Source organism: Leguminivora glycinivorella, chromosome Z (assembly GCF_023078275.1).
Source record: "Leguminivora glycinivorella isolate SPB_JAAS2020 chromosome Z, LegGlyc_1.1, whole genome shotgun sequence".
NCBI lineage: Eukaryota > Metazoa > Arthropoda > Insecta > Lepidoptera > Tortricidae > Leguminivora > Leguminivora glycinivorella.
In genome coordinates this window covers 1,528,776-1,551,204 of record NC_062998.1, presented here as the reverse complement: position 1 = coordinate 1,551,204, position 22,429 = coordinate 1,528,776, and the positions used below count along the sequence as shown (strand labels likewise).

General features: G+C 38.4%; 1 protein-coding gene across 1 annotated transcript in view; it reads left to right on the top strand.

Moving 5' to 3' along the window:
* The first annotated feature begins 3,653 nt into the window (after positions 1-3,653).
* Positions 3,654-22,429, top strand: part of LOC125241608 (NK1 transcription factor-related protein 1) — a 38,979-nt gene continuing 20,203 nt past the window's right edge. The window contains exon 1 of the mRNA XM_048150169.1: positions 3,654-3,746. Within this exon, the coding sequence (XP_048006126.1) occupies positions 3,680-3,746 (67 nt within the window). The 5' untranslated portion in view covers positions 3,654-3,679. The remainder of the gene's footprint in view (positions 3,747-22,429) is intronic.

Genomic DNA, 22,429 nt, shown 5'->3' with positions numbered 1-22,429 from the left:
TTTAGACTTAACAGAATTCGCAATACATTACCTCTTAGAAAAAACTTTCAGGGGTGATAAAAATCAAAATGCAAGTTATTTTTAAAAGTCGCCGAACAAATGTTGATCAGTATAAGGAGAATAACCTAGAGTTCAATTCTTCGCCTTAGTTACAGGCCCCACTTTGTATAACGTTTAGCAAATAACCACTACCGTAAACCATACCAATATTATAAATGGGAACGTGTGTGTGTCTGTTTGTTAATTTGTCCGGTCTTTCACGGCAAAACGGGGAGACGAAATGACGTGACTTTTTAAGTGGTGATAGATGTAAGGGAATGGAGAGTGACATAGGCTACTTTTTGTCTCTTTCTAACCCCCCTAGAAAGGGGGGAGTTTGTATAAAGCATTCCGCAATTTTCGAATTTAATTTAGTTAAAATATATATCCGTCAAAAAACAATTAACACAGTAAAAAGTCACGCTGCTAATTAAAATCAAAAAGCCCCACTTTTTAACTTTTTGACGAGTAATTCCTGTTACCCCTCTAATTTAGCAGTCGTTAAAAATTCGAGTGTTAATTAAAGTAACCGCGCCATTGACTTAACTTTCCGATTTGTTACCGAGTGTTTTCTTAAGTACAGTATTTACCTTATCATAATCCTATATTAATAATGTTGTATGTTATAGGTATAAATCTAACATAGTTAATATATATATTAGGGATGTTACGAATATTTGCATTCGCATATGCGAAAGATTCGTATTCTTTTAAACATTTGCATTGACATTCGCTTCAAACGATGCGAATGTTTTGCGAATGCGAATATGTGCAAGTCACAGCTTGTTCCTCGCCCGCGCCGGCCGCTCCAATTGCTACTTGTCGACTGTCGACTCGCGCATGCGCAGATATTAGCTCAAATTCGTACGGCGTGAAGTTCGTACTCGGCATTTTGACCAATAGTAAGCATTTTGACCTAGCGGGTTGTTGGTGATTGCTTGGTTTTTATTTTGGTTTTTTATGAAATTCAGCGATATTCGCATTCGCATTCGCATTCGCACATTCGCATTCTGAATATTCGCATTCGCATTCGCGAATGTGACACATGCGACATTCGTGACATCCCTAATAAATATATATACATACATACATATAATCACGCCTGTATCCCATAAAGGGGTAGGCAGAGCACATGAACTACTAAGTTTCTGTGCCACTCTTGGCAAAAAGGGGTTAAAAGAAATCCAAATTGTGACATTGCAGTGACAGGTTGCCAGCCTCTCGCCTACAAATAAAATATAAATATATATATTTTTTGTATAGCCTATAATGTGTCCCACTGCTGGGCAAAGGCCTCCCCTGTTTTCCGCCACTCGTCACGGCTCTGTGCATGCTCTCGCCAGCCGCCACAAAATGAGTCCAGGGGGGTTACCATGAAGTGCTAAAGCCGTTCAGTTTAGGTTGAGAGAAAGGGACGAAGCTATAGCAGTTCCATAGCTCCGTCCCTCTCTCTCAACCTAAACTGAACGACTTTAGCACTTCATGGTAGCCCCCCAGGTCTTTCCGCCATCTCATCTTTGGTCTACCTCGGCCTCTGGTAATTTGTGGCGCCCGTTCGGTCGCTACCTTGGCCCATCTCAGTCAGTATCAGTATTTTTTTAGCATTGTTATATACCTCTAGGGTTATGATACTTATGATAAAATTAAATAATATTGTAAACTTTATTAGTTATAGTTAACTACGTTCGACTAAAATTAACTAACTAAAGATGTGACAGTATATTATATAAATATTTATATTTAGGGCCAGTTGCATCAACCACATTTTGACAGGCACATCATCGTCACGCAGCAGAAAATTTTACGAACGCTTTAACGGTGACAGACGGTTTGATGCAACCGGTCCTTAACATGAGTACCTAGTATATTTCAGTACAGGTGGTGCTTTCTGCCCGCACGCTTGGCAGAAATACCTTACGCAGAATATGCTTTAGCATAAATCATTTCGCATATTTGTATACTACCTAATCGTACTTTGGCATAATGTTGATGAGCATAATAGTCATTTTAGTTCTTTATTCTACATTAACATTTAGTCCACCAACCGCGGATCCAGCTTCGTGCCCGGGGGGGGGGGAGGTCACGTGGTAAAAGCCCAGGCCCCCGGGGTGGGGTGGGGGGGGGTCACGTGGTCTATTTGTATGGCCAGCCTAGGCTCCAGGGGGGGGTCATGACTCCCATGACCCCCTCCCCCCCTGGATCCGCGAATGTAGTCCACCTACCATCACTCTGCCTAGCAACATGTCCCGCCCAACTCCATTTTAGTTTGGTAAAATGACGAAACCAACGCCTTACACTTTGGTGCGATGACTGATCTCAACATTACTTACCCGATCTAGAATCTTGATACCGAGCATGGCACGCTCCTTGGCTTTTTGTGCAACTCTGATCTTATGCACAGCCTTCTTAGTAAGCGTCCATGTTTCGGCACCGTAAGGTTATGGTGGGCAGGAGGACACATTGTTTATTAAAGAGGCGATGTAGGTACCAGCAATTATCTGCAATAACCTCTTATCTTAAGGCCACAGACTGTCAAACCATCGGACAGCAACAGCCTGTCAAGTTATTCCGAGTTATACCGTATTTTTTTACATCTAACTAGCCGTTGCCGTCCGACGGACTGATAGTCAGCTTGTGCCATTAAAATTAAGTCTGCAAAAAATGTGTCACTTTGACATTATACGTAACACGCAGCAGAAGTCTATGGAAATTACTATACAACAAAATAACGGACGGTTTGGTGCAACCGACCTTAATATAACTGAACACATGTGAAAGTAACTGTCTCTTTTCAAGTTTCGAACACTTCAGAGCACAGTAAAAGATAACAAATAAATTCAAGGAGACGAGGTCTAGGACAAAAGCCAGTATAAATATGTAAGTATTAAAAAACAAGCCATTTGTCAAATTATAATAATTTACCATCCTTAACATAAGGTATACCGGACACGAAATCCTTTCATCGACCTAGACATGGCAGATTTGTTCCAAAAGCCCTTAACTGTTAGAAGCACATCATACCCTAATCTACGCAGCACACGCAAAGAGCAAAACATCGCTTTGTCTAACCTCCCAAGCCCTCGAACGCTCTCGAAGCTCGCTCCCAATCATAGACAATTTAAAACTCATATTTTATTCCGCAAAACTCGACCCTCTATAAATTTAATTGGTACAGGTCCCTAACTTTTCGATTTATACCCGAACAGCTTTTAACCAACTCGATATAGCATGAATGCATACTTAAAAATCACTCGAGCGCAAAACTTTGGAGGTTCGCTATTGGTTGGTTCCCGAAGGGTGGAGTTCTACGCCCCGCCCTTGAGCCCCGCGCATGCTAAGGACGGTTTAAGGCCCGTTTAAGCGGTGTTTTGGGCCAAAACCGCAAGAAAATGTATGTAACGTCTGTTAGGGGCGTTGCTAAATGGAAAGATTTTTCGCGTCGGCTGCGTTTTTGATATGGCCGACAGTTGGATCGGGTACGCGGGGTCGCGTGCATTCTGCGATTTTACAAATCAATTTAATATTCCTTAAACTATTTAACCACACTATTTATATTTATAAAAAATATAAGACATTGACATTGAAGATTATAGTTGACAATGTAATTTTGTTTTTTTGAAGTTAGTTTTTAGTAAGCAGAATGCAGGATAGCCACAAATCGTTTCTGATTAAAGATTTGTTGGGGGACGTCCTTCGGCCTGTGCCAGGTGAGTTTTATTTTTATTTTTTTATAAACACTTACTCCCTTACACACCATAAATTTCGTTTGTCCTTTTCTATCACACCAATACGTCGAAAAGGGAAAAAACGAATTTTATCGGCTTGATAACTTTAGAGTACGTTTATGAATAAGGGGGATAGGAAATAATGTGTTTAAAAAACTGTAAAGTTTCCGTTTTTGCAATTTGCCACGGAACCCTAAAACGGTGACTAGATTAGGTCGGTATTAGTATTGTCCGTTACATGTACCTCCTAGTGTACCTACAATTAAGTTTTACATAGGTATACACTCGTATTTCAATGTGTTGTGTAAATAAACGATATGAATGGTATTTATTGCATATTATTGTATTATGTTACTCATTTTTGGATACACTACATTACATATTTCCTGTTTTCCATTTCTGCAGCGCAGCGAATGCCAATTTATAATTTAAGTATTAGATTTATAAACTTATTATGTCTTAACAATCTATTCCGTGGTTCAATTAGAATATGGTACATAACAAATGCATTTTTTAGACTACTATCCATACTTGTTTAATATTATAAATGGGAAAGTGTGTGTGTCTGTTTGTTTGTCCGTCTCTCGCGGCAAAACGGAGCGACGAATCGACATGATTTTTCAAGTGGAGATAGTTGAAGGGATGGAGAGTGACATAGGCTACTTTTTGTCTCTTAATCCCCCACTTCCCTGAAATGGGGGGTTTAAGTTTGTATGGAGCATTTTCCGCAATTTTCGAACTTAACGCGAGCGATGCCGCGGGCAAAAGCTAGTATTATAATACAATCTTGACAGTTATAAATTATACATTAGTTTTAGGTTGCCTGTGTGGTGACGGGTTAAGAATTTCACCACCCCCTTTCTTCCCGTGGGTGTCGTAGAAGGCGACTATGGGATACGGGTTAAATTGTGGCGTAGGCGAGAGGCTGGCAACCTGTCACTGCAATGTCACAGTTTCGTTTTCTTTCAACCCCTTATTTGCCAAGAGTGGCACTGAAGCTTTAGTGGTTTCATGTGTTCTGCCTACCCCTTTATGGGATACAGGCGTGATTGTATGTATGTTGTATGTAGTTTTAGGTTCATTTAACGTTAGAAAAGTTTGAAAGATGAGAATGTTTACAGTAACTTTTATATAATAATGGCTTCAGTTACCGCGATAGTCAGTTATGAAATAAAACAATGGAAACGGATAATTATAATGAGTTCTACAAACCCGGTACAGCGTTTTTGGTCAACGGGTGATTGATAAAAATACTCATTAAACGCAATTTATATTCATTATACACTGTATAATCCGTACTTTAGATTTTACAAAATGTACATTTGAGGTGCTAAATGTTATTATGGGAGGTTTTCCTCGGAAAACACAAAAAAAAACACAAACGTGTGTGTTTTTCATGCATAATCACTAGTTAGACTGATTTTTTCACACTCGAAAATCCTATACTTACGTGTAGAAAATTTCATCGAAGTCTTTTATATATAGCGAGATTCTCAAAATAAAAATACAACTATTACTTTTCTAATATAATTATGATCCAAAAATCTATACGGTTTCGTCAAATTCCGGTATATCAACCCCTTGCAACAAAACTACTAAACACATTTCAACCAGCGACGCTACGCTCTCTGTTCGTAGACGCTAGAAGCTACAAGCGTAGCTCGTAGCCCGTACTGTGTGCGTAGCCGAATGGCACAAACGTTCACGAAACGCTCGTAGATATCTATTTCTATCGCTCTTGCGTATTGGCGCGACAGAGCCGGACTATTTTCGCGGCGTTTCGTTTTCGTTTCGCGTCGTAGAAATGCCATTCGACTACGGGGCCTGGTTGGCGGTGACACGACTAGAATATAACCTCCCAAGACCTGGAAACAACACAACAACATAGATATATACTTATACTTATAGACAAATATTGTGCGTTAAGAAAGGTGAAAGATATTGAGAAATAGTACATTACATCATCAGAGGCCGGGAAAATGAGGATTTCCGGCCAAGTGGGTATATACGGCCGAGCGCGCGTGCGTGCGTGGCCGGATAGGGATACGAGGCCGGGTATCCGTTTTCACGCCGAGGCATGTATAGTGCTTTTCTCAAACATACAATGAAATAAAAAAAAAATGCTCTAAAATAGCTCTGAAATAAAAAAAGTTACTTTGCAGGCCTAGGCCTAAAAAATAATATGAAATCCCTTTACAGTCCTCTCGAGTTGTTGCGCCCAAAAAGCGATACTTCCCAGCCCATTTTAAGGAACGTAAAGACAATATTTCATTGCATGTTTGAGAAATAGTTATTTGTTTTACAAGGGGTCAAAGTTGCTGTTTAAGCATACGTGTCAATATTGATACACGAGCAAGCAAAAAATTCCAATATTGAACCGCGAGCGAACCAAGTGGTTCAGAAGTGGTGTAGAATCTTGAGCGTTCCGAGTAGAGTTGCAAATAGAAAAAAAAAACATTTTTTTCAGAATTGTGAAAAAAAAAAATGATAAAAAAACCGAGCGTCATTGTTTCTTTTTTAATATATTTTGTTTTAGATGAATAAATAATACGACAATAATGGTTTTTAACGTTTGCCAACAGTAAATAGCGATAACCACTAATTACAGATTTCGTAAATGTTACTTTTATAAAACTAGAAATGAATGGTATTGAATTAAAGTAGTTTAAAAGTTAACATAAAGTCCAAAAATCCGTACAAAAGTATTAACTGCTTTGCAAATTTTCAAGCCAGAAAAAAAACCGTGTTTTTTTGTAACCCTAGTTCCGAGACTGACTAATTCTACAATCTACCTTTGGGCATCAAGTTGAAATTTGTATGAAATTTCTTTACACTCTTGTGGACAAAATACAACCTATCAAGAATGCCTTTACAAGTTGGTGTGGTGAAATCGCCACCTGTCCTAATCCTGCGTAGCCTCTTGCCAGTCACTGACTTGAAGCCCTCGCAGATCCGCCACCACACTGTCCTCCCAGCGATACCTGGGTCGACCCGCCCCACGGCCACCAGCGGGGCCCGTTTCTCGAAAGGTACAAGCCTTGTATTACAAGTGCGCGAACTGTCAAATCGTATGGGTTGTCATGGAAACACACGTGTAATACAAGACTTGTACCTTTCGAGAAACGGGCCACTGGTCGACCCAAGAACGCTCTCTTGAGATCCCGATCGTTTCCCATTCTAAGTAAGTGACCGAACCAGCGAAGTCTGTGTGGGCTTTCGTTTCGCCGATGATATTCGGTTCGGCCACTAACTCCTCGATCTCGGCATTTTTCCGGACCCTCCAGGTGCCATCGTCTCTCTGACTAGGTCCCAGGATCTTGGGAAAAATCTTTCTCTCCGCTACCAGGAGCTGACTTTCTTCTTTCAGTGTTAGTAACCAGGCCTCACAGCCATACATAAGGATAGGCTGTATAACTATTTTATTATATAGGGTAAAATATAGAAACTTAAAATCACCATGTTTGTAACTCCCGTCGGTAAGGCTAACGTATCTACACTGAGAGAAAATACAACCAGTTTTCATGTTCGTTCAACAAGTTTTTTGGTTAAAATAGCGCCCAAAGAGCACTCTTTGGTTCAAACAAGAAGCTACTTGTCATTTGAATCGGCAATATATTTGAATCAACAAGTCGATTTTATAAAAGCAACCTGACACATATTGTTTTAAACATACGTTTGGCTGATTCAAACGGATAAACCGCAACAAGTCGAACTTGTTAAATTCACAATGCAAATTTCTCTGTGTACTAAGTTATTTATACTTATACTACATACGCAGTTATTCAAACGATAAGCCACTTTCCTGCGTGGCCCAATCGACGTCCCAATATTCCGTCGGCATTTTCCGGACACGGAATCCTAAAATTGGTTCAATATTTTACCGCCGGTTACTATTTCCAGTGAGAGGAAATGACATAGAAATGGAAACGTTTCGTTTTTATATACAATGTTTTTAGCGAGTGATGTTTTGTATTTTTGAGTGCGATCGCTCTCAATATTGGTTTTCCAAAACGCTCTATTGTTAAAACATTCTTCTCAACGTTATACAAAATATTTTTGATAGCAATTTTTGTATTTTAAATATACCTACAATAAAATCAATAGAAAACTAAGCAGTTGTAACTAATCGAAGTATCTTCCATATTTTATATCATTTACTGTAGTAGGTACCATATACAATGTCCAGATAGTGTATAAGCTCTTTCATCATTTCACCGTAGATGGGTTCACCGTAAAGAAACTTATATAAATAGTTGGAATTCCCTTTCGGCGGGGTAATTATAACTATTTCTGCCATCTGATAAAAATCGCATTTTAAAGTATACGGAATCTATATTTTTGGATAAAAAAAAACCTAGATAACTAATCTACAATGTGAAGGCAATCAATTGTAAGTAAAATTCCCGTAAGTAGATAGTAGTTTTAGGCACTCAAAGTTGTACTTTATATTGAAGTAGTCGCAGTTATCCCGCTTAGGAAAATATCGTGAGGAAACCGGACCCATTCCAATAAACCCAAGTTACCCTTCGGGTGGGAAGGTCAGAGGGCAGTCGCTTTCTTAAAAACTAGTGCCTACGGCAAATCTTGGGATTAGTTGTCAAAGCGGACCCCAGGCTCCTATGAGCCGTGATAAATGCCGGGATAACGCAAGGAGAACGATGAGTCATCCCGCTTGACCTTAAGGCCGTTTTCACATTATCCGATCCGATATCGGATGTCGGAAGGATTTCAATGGAAAAAATCCAAGATGGCGCCTGTAATGTATGGGATATCGGTCCGACATCCGATATCGGATCGGATAATGTGAAAACGCACTAATACAAATTAAATTGATAGCGAAAGCGCCAGAGTAATACTCTTGTTGAAACTACAGCAACCATACTGTATATGCTACATTGCCCGATCCTGCCTACATCTAACATAACTATGCGCTCCGAAAACCCTTCAACCCTCATCAGCATATCACGTACGTGTTCAAGTGTACAGGAGCCCTAATAAGCCGCCAATTTGCAAGTGTGCGGTCGCCCTTACACGGTCGCATACATTAGGACCTAATTGTTTTATCTGGCATGCTAATTTTTAGTTTCCATGCATTTTTCATCAGCTACGGTGAATTTTGTTTAGTTTTTCATGTGTCACATGTATATGCATTCCGGCTTAAGGACGTTGCAAAAGGGTGCCAAGTGCTAATTAAGGAATACTAGCTTTTGCTCGCGGTATCGCTCGCGTTAGAAAGAGACAAAAATAGCCTATGTCACTTCCATCCCTTCAATATCTTCACTTAAAAAATCAGGTCAATTCGTAGCTCCGTTTTGCCGTGAAAGACGGACGAACGAACAGACACACACACTTTCCCATTTATAATATTAGTATGGATCATAGAATGGACCCCACCAAAAGAACCAATTCCATAATTATAAAAGATTAATTATTAATTTATTCAATATAAAGTAGTTGTTAAGGTGGCATCGAATTTATAATAATAATGGAAATATTTATGAATCGTAAGAATGTTTTAATTTAATTTAATATCAAAGAATTGTCATATAATGGAACATTGATTGATTGAATCGTTATGATAAAAAAAGTACTAGTCACACTTTATCTTACAAATTTTAATTATATAGAAATAATGATTGTTACAAATTAAAAATAAATTGAAGATGATGCATGCACATGAAATTAATGTTAATTATGGTAGAATAAAGGCTATTTTTATTTATTTATTTTATTTTATTAATATTAGTATGGATTGTTAAACCCGTGTATGTTAATTTCCCTTAGTAGCCGATACCAAGGCAGGCAGAGAATACTTAATCATTATGGCGAAACGAACTGTCACAGTACCATGCTCGTATTCTAGTTACTTGTCATATCATGCCTCATTGTCACACAAACTTGTTAGACGTGACAGATATGGCGTCAAATGATAGACATCAGTCGATCTTAGCCCTGCTGCCGGCGTATCATGCTTCCAATTTTATCACTTATCCACGTGGATAAGACATCTGTCACTCTCACACTGACATACTTGCCAAAGCGTGACAGACGTCTTATCCACGTGGAAAAGTGATAAAATTGGAAGCATGATACGCCGGCAGGACTCATTTTGTGACGACCGACGGGAGCATGCACTGACGTGACCGAGTGACGTGACCAAGTGACAGAAAACAGGGGAGGCCTTTGCCCAGCTATGACATTCAATGAAGGCTGATTTTCGAAGGCATTTTCGCGAAAAGATTCAAAAAGTTATCTATTCTAAAATAGGTAAATTTAATGTTTTTCCTACTCAGAATCACGAGCTCTTTTGATCCTACTAGGCGGAAAAAAGCTTTCTAAATTTAATTTTTCCATTTCGTTACCATTTTTTCAAACACTTTGTACAGCGGTTACAAAGTGGAAAGTATGCAAAATAATAGAAAATTTTGCGACCATTTTTTTGTCTCTTATTTTGTGTCCTATTAGATCAAGATCTCGTGATTCTGAGTAGGAAAGACATAAAATTGACCTATAGGTAATTTTTTCTAAGGTATACCTTAGAAAAAATATTTTTGGTGGTTTTTCTCGCGAAAATGCCCTATTAAAATATATGTTTTTGCGAACCAAGTGCTGTGCTACGTAAATAACGCTGAGTTATAGATTTTCTGGACCAATTATTTACCTAAGTAATATTTTTTCTGCCATACAAAACGCTTAGTTTGGGCACAGTTACGTAGTACTTAATGCATTAATCCAAACTAATATTAGAAATGGGAAAGTGTCTGTTTGTCCGTCTTTCACGGCAAAACGGAGCGACGAATTGACGTGATCTTTTTAAGTGGAGATAGTTGAAGGGATGGAGAGTGACATAGGCTACTTTTTGTCTCTTTCTAACCCCCACTTTCCTGTAATTGGGCATGGAAGTTTGTATGGAGCATTCCGCAATTTTCGAATTTAACGCGAGCGAAGCCGCGGGGAAAAGCTAGTAAAATATAATAAGAAATTTTCACCACACCCAAGGCTCGCTCACTTGAAGCGTCCAAGTACATTTTAACTAACAGACACTTTACCTTTCCACAAAATACCTCATACACTTATAATAAACCTTATTTCAAACACATACAGTCCTCTCACAGTCACTCGAGCGTTCTCGGTACGTGCGAAAACTTAGAAAACTACAAAACTAACAATGCACTCGAGTGTCCAAGAAAACGTCAAAAGTCCATACAGAACGTACGTGAAACAAAAAGTCATGTGTGCATACGAAATGTATGGAGCTTACGATCCTTTGGCACTAGCCTCGTTACAGCGGAGAGCGCAAAATGGCGGACAAAAGTTTGGCGTCTTCGAAAAACCTGGGTTTTAAGACTGATGGAGACGTTTTGTTAAATATGTTATGAATTGATATAATTATATTATTACGACAAACTATTTATAAATACTTAGGTTGGTTAATGAAGGGGTAAATAATTATTAATTAGGCACTGGACCCATCGCAAGCTAGTAAGCTATGAGCTATCGGCTATAAAAACGAACAAAAGATAAGCACTCCCGTGCAAATAAAAGAGACACGGCGATTTTGATAGCTCACCGCTGGGCGAGTAACTATAAACGTCGCCGTGTCTCTTATTTACGCGGGAGACATTATCTTTTTCTACTCGTCGACTTTAATCTCTGAATTAGGACACCACAGACTAAACTATAAGTGCTGGCTTTTCAGTGTTAGATAGTCTTTGACACTTAGTCAACTATAATATTATATTTCATTACAGTTCACTTTTAGTTAACTGTAATAATTTCAAAAATAGAACTTCGTACAAGTTCTTTACTAATTTGCGATACCTGGCAAATTTTTCTGCATCTGAAACACGTTTTTATTTATCTATCGCGTTATCGACCAATCAAAGACGGTTATTACAAACAATTGGTTGCCAGGTAATTCGATGTTGATACAACGGTGAACGACGCTATTAACATTAATTTTAACTTGAATGATGATATTTTTCGTCCATTGATGATGAAGATGATGACTCATAGAAAAAGTGATATAATTACACAATTTAAGTATACAATAGTGATATAATTAAGCTTTCCACTCCCATACCGTACTATTAGGCCACTCAGCAAGCTTCGTGGCCTAAACATGGTACTCGACTGAAAAGCTTTGTATTATATCACGATTGTATAAAATACTATTGTATCCGAAAGCTCATAATTTACTAAGTCGCGGTGGGACCAGTGCCTTAACAGTTAGTAAAAGCGCTTGTGTTTTTTAAAATTTCCGATGGAGAGCTATACCGCGCTTCGATTCTGAGCTTTAAAAAATCACGAATGGAAACCACTTAAACAGGTTATTTTGACGACAAGTCTGGCCTAGCGAGTAGTGACCCTGCCTGCTGAGCGATCCTAGGTTCTAATATCGGTAAGGACATTTATTTGTGTGATTAGCACAGATATTTCTGAATCTTGGACGTCTTCTACGTACCTATGCATTTGTATATTATGTATATATATATATATATATGTTGTGGGTACAAGCCTTTTGTGGGACTCACTACTCAATTGCGACCTGTAGAAGAGAACCGCTACAGGTCGCTCTTCTCAATCGATTTTCGTGAAATCTTGTTAACAGTTTCTATGATAAAGTATTTTTTGTAGAGTCAGTTTTGCTTAAGTGCCAAAAGCGTTTATAGTGTTTAACACTACAGTGACTTGACTGTGATAATGACACTTGAGCATTTTTTGTTTTCCGTTTTCTAAGCATGTCGCAAAGATCTGCAGCTCGCAGAACCATTAGTTTATTTAAATAAGTAGGTATTACCACTAAGTCCCTGATTGATAAGTTAAAATGTCAAATTAAAGCATGAAACCTCAGCAAACGAGTGTACAATGGGCTCGTTACATCGAGTGTTTAGTTGTAAGTGGCATGATTGTCCTGTGGCGCCTTAACTAAAGACTGAGACATCTTGATACTGGGTGACACTGTCGCATTTAATATGTCTTTGATGCGGCATATTGGTTATGATAGTTGTAATACATGCATGCACTGTTGAAATTATAAACAAAAACCTCAGTGTAGGGTTCCGTAGTTTTCCGTATTTTTCTCAAAAACTACTAAACCTATCAAGTTCAAAACAATTTTCCTAGAAAGTCTTTGTAAAGTTCTACTATACGTGCATGTGGTGCTACCTTCTGGTGCTATTACCTATTAGATAGTACTACTATTACTTGTAGTTAGCAGTAATAAATGAATTACATGTCAATATTTTAAATACAATCGTAATTATAAATTATTCTGACACGAACGCCTTTCTATCTCAATGATAAGATACAATTTAGTATCGTAATTAGTTAGCAGTAAGTTACTTCATTATCCATACTAATATTATAAATGGCAAAGTGTGTGTGTCTGTTTGTTTGTCCGTCCTTCACGGCAAAACGGAGCGACGAATTGTCGTGATTTTTTAAGTGGAGATAGTTGAAGGGATGGAGAGTGACATATGCTACTTTTTGTGTCTTTCTTACGCGAACGAAGCCGCGGGCAAAAGCTAGTAGGTACAATATAAAACCCATTTATGCATAAGTAACTTATTACAACCATTCATTGCCTTTGATTTTATTTCTTTACAATTAGAAATGTTTGTTTTCCCGCGAATATCTACCAATCAATCAATCAATCAATCAATTATTTATTCGTGATAACTACAAAATACACAAGTAAGAAAACAGAAACAGCAAATAAAAGAAATTAAACATATACGAGTAAGTTACCACGAAATGGTCCCGACTCAGCATAAAATGCTAACCCGAGGGTTGTTGGTCATGAACGCAGCTGTACGACGCGGACCTGTGACATAGTGAACGCAGCGCAATGATAAAACTAAACGCAGCGGCGAGCGCCATCTTGTTGCCACTAAGACATCATGGGTCATGGTGACAGTTATGTCATCAGACCACGTACATTCAATTCTATTCAATTCTACATTCAATTCTATTCAAAATATCAAGATTATTCGTGCCGCGTCTAGCCGCAGGGGTCTCGGCACAAGCAAGCGCCGGGGGTCATCCCATTACGGGGTGATTACGAATTTCAAAGGATAATATTTGTGACCCCGCCGGGGAGTGAGATGTCAGTGATTATTGTTTTTAGTGGCAATTCATGATGTCTTGTTTGTTTAACCATTATTTGTACGTAAACGAAGTGGTTAAAATGTAATTTTGACCAGACTAAGGGCCTGTTGCATCAACCGCATTTGACAGACACATCATCGTCACGCAGCAGACGTCTATGGAACTTTCCATACAATAAAATTTAACGAACGCTTTAACGGTGACAGACGGTTTGATGCAACCGGCCCTAAGAGCGAAAATATGGTCCGTAGTAACCATTTCACGCAATATATCCGATCTCGGTCATCCAATAGGCTACTAGATTCATGTCGAATCTGGCACAATAAATGATTGTCTTCTGTAGTATTTGACATAAAAAACAATATTTATACATTTTGGGTATTAAAAGTGTATGATGACTATGTATTTTCGATTAAAAATGTGTGTATTTTTTTATTATATTGGCCACCGAAAATTCGAACCTTACTGCATGTCAAAATAATCACTGACATACTGAAGTTTATGCCTTCAAACTTAAAAAGTCAGAAGATTTTGTTTTCGAGTAGAATGACCTGATGCACAGATAATTTATGGATTAACATGACTGTGTTGTTTTCGCCTGATTACGTAAAAACGTAAAATATACTTTTAAAATATTTTTTGCTGTTTTTAAATTATAATAAAATATGGCAATATTTTATTTCGCTTAATTGGTCAGTACTTTATCATATAAGACAGACTTTAAAAAAGGGTCAAGTAGCCTATTTCTTTCCGTCATTCGTCGGATCTAGCGCATAAATTACGATCATAATTGCGAGTTCGAGTTCTACGGCTACTATTGCGGATCTCATTTTGATGGGTTCGGGTCTGACTCATATCGGATCCGGATCGGCCGTAGTGTGAAACATCTCTAACTGGTATAAATGCTCATATGATTGTTGAAGAACGATTGCCGCGAGAGTATCTCGCCGCGAGATAGACTACCCATCCTTATGTCATTAATACAGTTAGAAGAAGACGTGTCATTTATCTCGCGGCGACAATCTCTCGCGGCAATCATGTGCTAGGCCTACCTGATGCGATAAATACATTGTACCTATATATACGTATGTAGGTAGGTTGCCCGGAAAATTGAATTTTAAAGGGTGAATTTTACAAAATTTAGTTTTTTTGTTTTGCTTCCTAGAAAAACAAATAAATTGTATGCATGTACTGTTTAATAAATGTATTCATTTTTGTTTCTATTAGCCATTACCATTTCTCATACACTACTACTAAACTTCTATTAAATATTTGCTCGCATTAGATAAACATACAAACATCCGGCCCATCAAAGCAAATCAATTTTCCATATTAATTCAAGTTTTATTCATACAAACGGATCACCAACAAATAAAACAAACCATTCAACGATCACTGCATCCCATTCATTCCAATGTCAATTCAAAAACTAAAAAAACGTCTTATCCGCCATGTTGTTTAGTTTCAATTCTGACGTTTCTAAAATTCAAAATGGCGAACGTGTGTCTGACGCGTGCGCATTCGAGGGTGGCCCGCTGCGTCTTGTTATTTCCCCTATTTTACATCTACAGTTGATTTAAAAGAAAATAAACCTTTTTTTAAGCGAAGAAGGAGTTGTGTGTGTTTGTGTAAAGTTGTGGAAGTGTATAGGCATAAGTCTGAAGCAATTAAAGAACTATTGACGTGCGTGAAGGTTTGAAGGATGCCTCGCTTTGTCTTTAAGTGATTGGGAATATAAAGAATGAAATATATGTTTTATTGAAAAGGTATTAACGAATAACGTGCGAAAGTTAAGGTAGCAGTTGAAAGGTTGTTTGTTTTTAACTGTAGGTACTGCCTTACTTTTTATTTCGGTTAAGTGAGGGTTAAAGCAATATCAGAATTTTTATTTTGATGAATGATTTTGTTCATTTTTAACCTCCGACGCAAAAACGACGGGGTGTTATAAGTTTGACGTGTCTGTCTGTTTGTCTGTCTGTCTGTGTTTGTGTCTGTCTGTGGCATCGTAGCTCCCGAACGGATGAACCGATTTAGATTTAGTTTTTTTGTCTGAAAGCTGAGTTAGTCGGGAGTGTTCTTAGCCATACATACATACATACATACAATCACGCCTGTATCCCATAAAGGGGTAAGCAGAGCACATGAAACTACTAAAGCTTCAGTGCCACTCTTGGCAAATAAGGGGTTGAAAGAAAACGAAACTGTGACATTGCAGTGACAGGTTGCCAGCCTCTCGCCTACGCCACAATTTAACCCATATCCCACAGTCGCCTTCTACGACACCCACGGGAAGAAAGGGGGTGGTGAAATTCTTAACCCGTCACCACACAGGTCAGGTTCTTAGCCATGTTTCATGAAAATCGGTCTATGTCGCGGTCGGGGGTTTTTTCAAAATTTTAATTTTGTGGTTAGGTTATTTATTTACTTAGTTATTAGGGGCCGCCGTGTTAGAAAATATTTAACGTCACGTTCAAAACCATTTTGTAAAATAATGAACGAAATTGTGAAATTTAAAATGAGTAACAAAAGGCTCAAGAAAAAAGGTCCCCGATGAATAATTCAGACATTCAAAAGGAGCTGGCGCTTTCAGGGTTCCGTGACTTCCGTGTAGGTACAGTCAACCAATTGGAACCCTAGGCCACTGTAGAACTACGTCATAGTGACGATATAAATCAGATTGTAAGAAATCTCTTAATGCTTGTCAATTTGACATGGTTGTAGAGTGGCCTAGGGTTCCAATTGGTTGACTGTACATGATATGTCGCCGCGTTAGCGTTATCGTCCGTCCGTATGTCATTGCGTTTTTAATTTTTCACATTAGTCGAACCGATATCCCATACATTACAGGCGCCATCTTGGATTTATTCCAATGAAATCGTTCCGATATCCAACAACGGATCGGAAAATGTTAAAACGAGTTTTGAATGATTCACGGTTATTTTCATTAGACTTATATTGACCGGGATATAGAGCGTGATTACCTTTTTGATTTTTGTCGAGCTCCCGATATTTCGACGCAGTTGCATGAATCATGATCACGGAAAACTGACGAAGGTGGGTGGATGTTAAGCTGCATAGATAGCGCGCGATCTACCCTCCGACGCGCGCGCGAAGGAGGGTAGATCGCGGGTAAAGAGGGTAGATACCCACCAACAAATTTCAAATCGATTGCATTCGATCACATAAATCGATATTCGATGACGTATGACAAAAATATTATCATTTAGATAGTAAAAACAGTAATACAACAATATTAAAATTACTTACAAATGGAATATTATGCCATCTTTTTTCAAACTTGAGGTATTTGAGCGCTTATTACAAGTGTTCACAGCACACGCGGGCATTTTTAATTACCAGTATGTGTCGTGGCGATTCTGTGAATGAGCATGAATCGATTGTGAAATTGTATTTACGTGACTCTATGAACATTTGTTCAAGTTTTTTGGCAGAGGGGTAAGTAACTGAAAGGCTACTCCAGTCTATATTTCCTCCGAGAGAATATACGATGTCCATACTCAAGAAATGTACAAGTCGTTTCATGAACGTTATAACGAAAGGAATAAACAAACTCTGTTTGTATGAGTGTAATGAAGGGCTTTAGACGCAAGTACAGATGTAGTGCAAAAAGGTTTTCCTTCGTACTTATCCGGAAACGTTCGTATTTGTCATGCGAGTTTCAAACACAGTCAGCACCACAGAACTTAATTTAGATAGAAGAAACAAATTCATATATTTGTATAGGGGCCGAGCGTGTCAAATTTTGTACTGAAGTTGATTCTTGCCTGTAATTTTAAACTCAGGCTCTTGATTGTTCATAATTTTTGTGTTGTTGCAATTGAATATCACGTAACGAGGCATTTTTTATGTTTTGGTTGACTTCAACTTAAAAAAATTGACGCCCGAAAGCTGCAAGCTGCGATCAAAGACGGACAACTCAGTGGATTTCACTGAGTTAATTCGACACGCTAAGTAGATACATTTGCTTGACCTATGGTATATATGACATCTATGGTCAGCACGTTTTATGATGTTGTATGACTAAATTAATAACTCAGATGTCCTGTGTACCTTGAATCAATTATTACTAATAAGTCGGTTATAAAAATAATTTCACCGATCCGGGAAAACTGAACCTTTCCCGACATTAAAATCAGTTAAAAAAGCTTCCTCCCAAGTCTCCTAAGGGTATCGTTATACGTGTTTAGACAGGCGGATTAAACACAAGACGTCATTACGTAGAGAGCCGGGGATCGTGTGGAGAGCCTTCACAAGGGAATAAATAGTAGATATAAATACTTGTAGCCGAGCACGGCCTTTCTGAGTTCGATCATGGACTAAATAATTATTTATATAGGTACATACATCCATACTAATATTATAAATGGGAAAGTGTGTGTGTCTGTTTGTTTGTCCGTCTTTCACGGCAAAACGGAGCGACGAATTGACGTGATTTTTTAAGTGGAGATAGTTGAAGGGATGGAGAGTGACATAGGCTAACTTTTGTCTCTCTGTGACCCCCCACTTGAATGGGGGGTGGAAGTTTGAATGGAGCATTCCACAATTTTCGAATTTAACGCGAGCGAAGCCGCGGGAAAAAGCAAATACTATTTATAGCAACTAATACAAAGAAATGTTTGTCTAAAATAAATAGTTGCCCGAGATTCGAATCCAGGACCGTCGGCTTCGTTATCAACTAGACAACCAGGCAAACATGGTCGGGTGATAAACGATATAATGTAAGGCCGTACTTTTCGCAATATTTGTAAGCGCAATAAGGGGGGCCATTTTTTTTCAAAGCTGTCCACCGCACTTTTTTTTGGATTTGGAATTTTTTATGTGGTTTCCACTCAGAATCGCGAGCTCTTTCAATCCTAATAGGAGAAAAAAACGATTCCAAGGTTTTTTGCCCATTCCGTTACCATCTTTTCATATTCATATTTTTTATTGGTAAGTACGTGTAGTCAGTGGTTATATTACATTTCATTGTGTCAAATGTCAATAAAAATAATAAAAATAAGTAGTTCAATTTATTATATAATACACTGTATTCACTGAATACATTAGAAAATGCGTTAATGCATTAAAAATGAATGAATATTGCCAATAAACAAAAATAATTAAATACCATTTTTTTACATTGTTTGTGTGTGGATCGATGACACCTTTTCTAGAAATTCATCGAAACAGGCCATATTTAGTAATAGTGTTTTGCTGGAAAATGTGACGTCGCTGGGTGCACTTCCGCCTCTCTAGCACAACTTGCCTTGTCGCGCGCGAGTCCATCCTAGAAGTCGCGCTAGATGTATGGACTCGCGCGACAAGGCAAGTTGTGCTAAAGGGTCTGATTGCGACAGGTAATGCGTTGAATGATTTAGCCCCCAACTCACTGACGGATTTCTTGACTTTGGCGGTATTATGTGTCGGGATCATAAGGCTCACGGGTTTTATACGAGTCTATTTTATTTAGTTTTATTAGCATACATTTTGTATGGCAGTTACGGAATGGAAGGTCTGAAAAATGTATGGAAATGTTGGGACATTTTTTTTCTCCTATCAAGATCGAAAGACCTCACGATTCTGAATCTCGTAAAAAATACCCATGTTACAAAAAAAGTGAGGTGGACAACTTTGAAAAAATGGCCCGATGCGATAAAGTTTATTCAAATACTGGCCGATAGTCAAACCACTCAACTTACTAGATACTTACACCCCTATTTTTGTCTCAGAAAAGAAAAATACAGATAAATAATACAGTTAAAATCATTTGAGAACTCCCTGAATTAGTACAAACACATGAATAGTTCGTCACGAAAGAGATGGCATTATAAAAATCCTCATCCTTTTCTTTCCTTCGAGCCATTTCGTGCGAAATGAGACATTCAATGTACTGTGAATAAACTAAAATGAAACTAGACCGGGTCAAGATGTGACTGAATAGTTTTGTAACTTTAATATGGTTGCTAGTAATGAACGTGGGGGTCTTAATTAAATCTAATTAAAACCGAAATAAATTACACATATGAAAGAAAGTCCGTGTCCGTGTGGTGACGGGTTAAGAATTTCACCACCCCCTTTCTTCCCGTGGGTGTCGTAGAAGGCGACTGTGGGATATGGGTTAAATTGTGGCGTAGGCGAGAGGCTGGCAACCTGTCACTGCAAAGTCACAATTTCGTTTTCTGTCAAGCCCTTATTTGCCAAGAGTGGCACTGAAACTTGAGTAGTTTCATGTGCTCTGCCTACCCCTTCATGGGATACAGGCGTGATTGTATGTATGTATGTATATGTATGAAAGAAAAAGTGACCAAGTCCTCTGGTGCCTGAGGCTGGAATCGAACCAGCGTACTTTCCAATCGCGGGAAATGCCTCTTTATCCGCTCGGCCACCCAGGTCACAGCTGTCGAGGTCGAAATTATCTCTCATATGAGTAATCTATACAAGGACTCTAAATCTAATTAGGTGCTTAGCAGGAGTAAAGACCATATAATACGGGTTTAAAAATGAGCTTAAACAATGGCTAATAATTAAATGTTTTTATAATTTAAATGAATATTTTATGTATATAGATGGTTAAAATTATTTTGTTGCTTTTTTTTTTTATTATAAATGGGCTTACTCTTGACCACAGACTAGCCAAAGGCAAAGACGTGGCCTACGATGGAGTGAGCTCGCCCAGAAGATGCCTGTTCACTCTTGATTTGAAGGTTGCCGGGTTATATGAGCTCGGAAATATAGCCGCCGGCAAGGAATTCCACTCCTTGGCAGTGCGCATAAGAAAAGAAGAAGCAAAGCGCTTCGTGCGGATTCGTGGAATATCCACCAAGTAAGGATGGAGACCTGCCGTGCGTCTAAGAGTCCGATGGTAGAATGGGGACGGTGGAATAAGCTCGTGTAGCTCTTGAGCACACTCCCCGAAGTGCAACCTGTAAAACACCGACAGACTAGCGACTTTCCGCCGATGGGCCAAAGACTGTAGCTTAGCCGTTAGCTTCTTGTCGCCAATCATCCTCCTGGCTCTGCGCTCCACTGAGTCCAAAGCAGCGAGTTGGTATTTGGCTGAGCCGTCCCACAGGTGGCTGCAATACTCCATACAGGATCGGACTTGAGCTTTATAGAGTGTTAGAAGCTGTCCAGGTGTGAAGTATCGCTTTAGTTGCTGTTTGATGTTTTCTAGTTTTAAGTTATTATAATATTGTACGCCCGAAATGGGCAAACTGTTGAAATTATTTATGTATGCATGCGATCTCACTGTACACAGTTAAAACAATAAATGAATATGAATATGAATAAAATGAATATGAACAGACAAAGCCCATGCTAAAAAGCGTACCCCTGAAATGTATGAGCTTTTTAAGCTTTGAACTAGATGGTGCTGTTTCGCAGCCTGGAAGTGGCCAAAATCATATTTTCCCCAAATATTTTTTCGTGTTTTTACTTTTTATAAGAACAAATGACATGCTTCTTTATTTTAATATCATGATATCACGGCAATACACAATTTGAAAAAAAAAAAATGTAGGCATCACCAAAGTAGTTATGATAGTATTTATTAATAGGTGGCTCTAAAAAATGAAGGTACGCTTTTAGTATGAAGATTGAAAATCCTATATAAAACAAAATCATCCTATGGCATCATCATCCTTCTTGCGTTATCCCGGCATTTTCCACAGCTCATGGGAGCCTGGGGTCCGCTTTGACAACTAATCCCAAAATTTGGCGTAGGCACCAGTTTTACGAAAGTGACTGCCATCTGACCTTCCTACCCGAAGGGTAACTAGATCTTATTGGAATTAGTCCGGTTTCCTCACCATGTTTTTCACCGAAAAACGACTGGCAAATATTTTTTTTTTTTATTCAGAAACAAACAGTCATACATATTTTTCTTATCTACAATAAATGTAACGCAGCTTTCTGAGTACGCAATGGTTAAATAACACGAGACTGTTTAGGTATAATTAAAATATATTAAATTTATCTAGGATGCACGTGCATCCTACAGTAAACAAATAAATCAAGTGACATGGTATTGTCATGCAGACAAAAATAAGAACAGGCGAAATATAAAATTCAAATACTATGAAGCATAGACATGCTTGCTGTAAGCCAGTAACATAATAGGTAACATGCAAATAGTAATATTATAAAAATACACATTACATTTAAATCTAACACGCCCTCTTAATGTGTATATTATAATTATTATCAACACAGATCAGAAGGTAGTGAAGTACAAAACATAATATTAAAACAAAGAACATATTCCTAGACCGGACATACACTCGTAATGCTTTACTTTCGGTAAAGCCTTAGTTAATATATCTGCCAACATGAACTCAGTTGGCAAATACACCAACTTAATCTCCTGATTTTCCTTTAAGACATGCCTAAGAAAATGATGGCAAATTTCGATATGCTTCATATGGGAATGAAACACTGGATCACTGGCTAGACAAATTGCTCCCCGATTATCCACATTTAAGGTTACTTGTGCAAACTTACCCAATCCGATTTCAGTTAGCAAGCTGTTCATATACATCGCTTCCTTCATCGCTGAC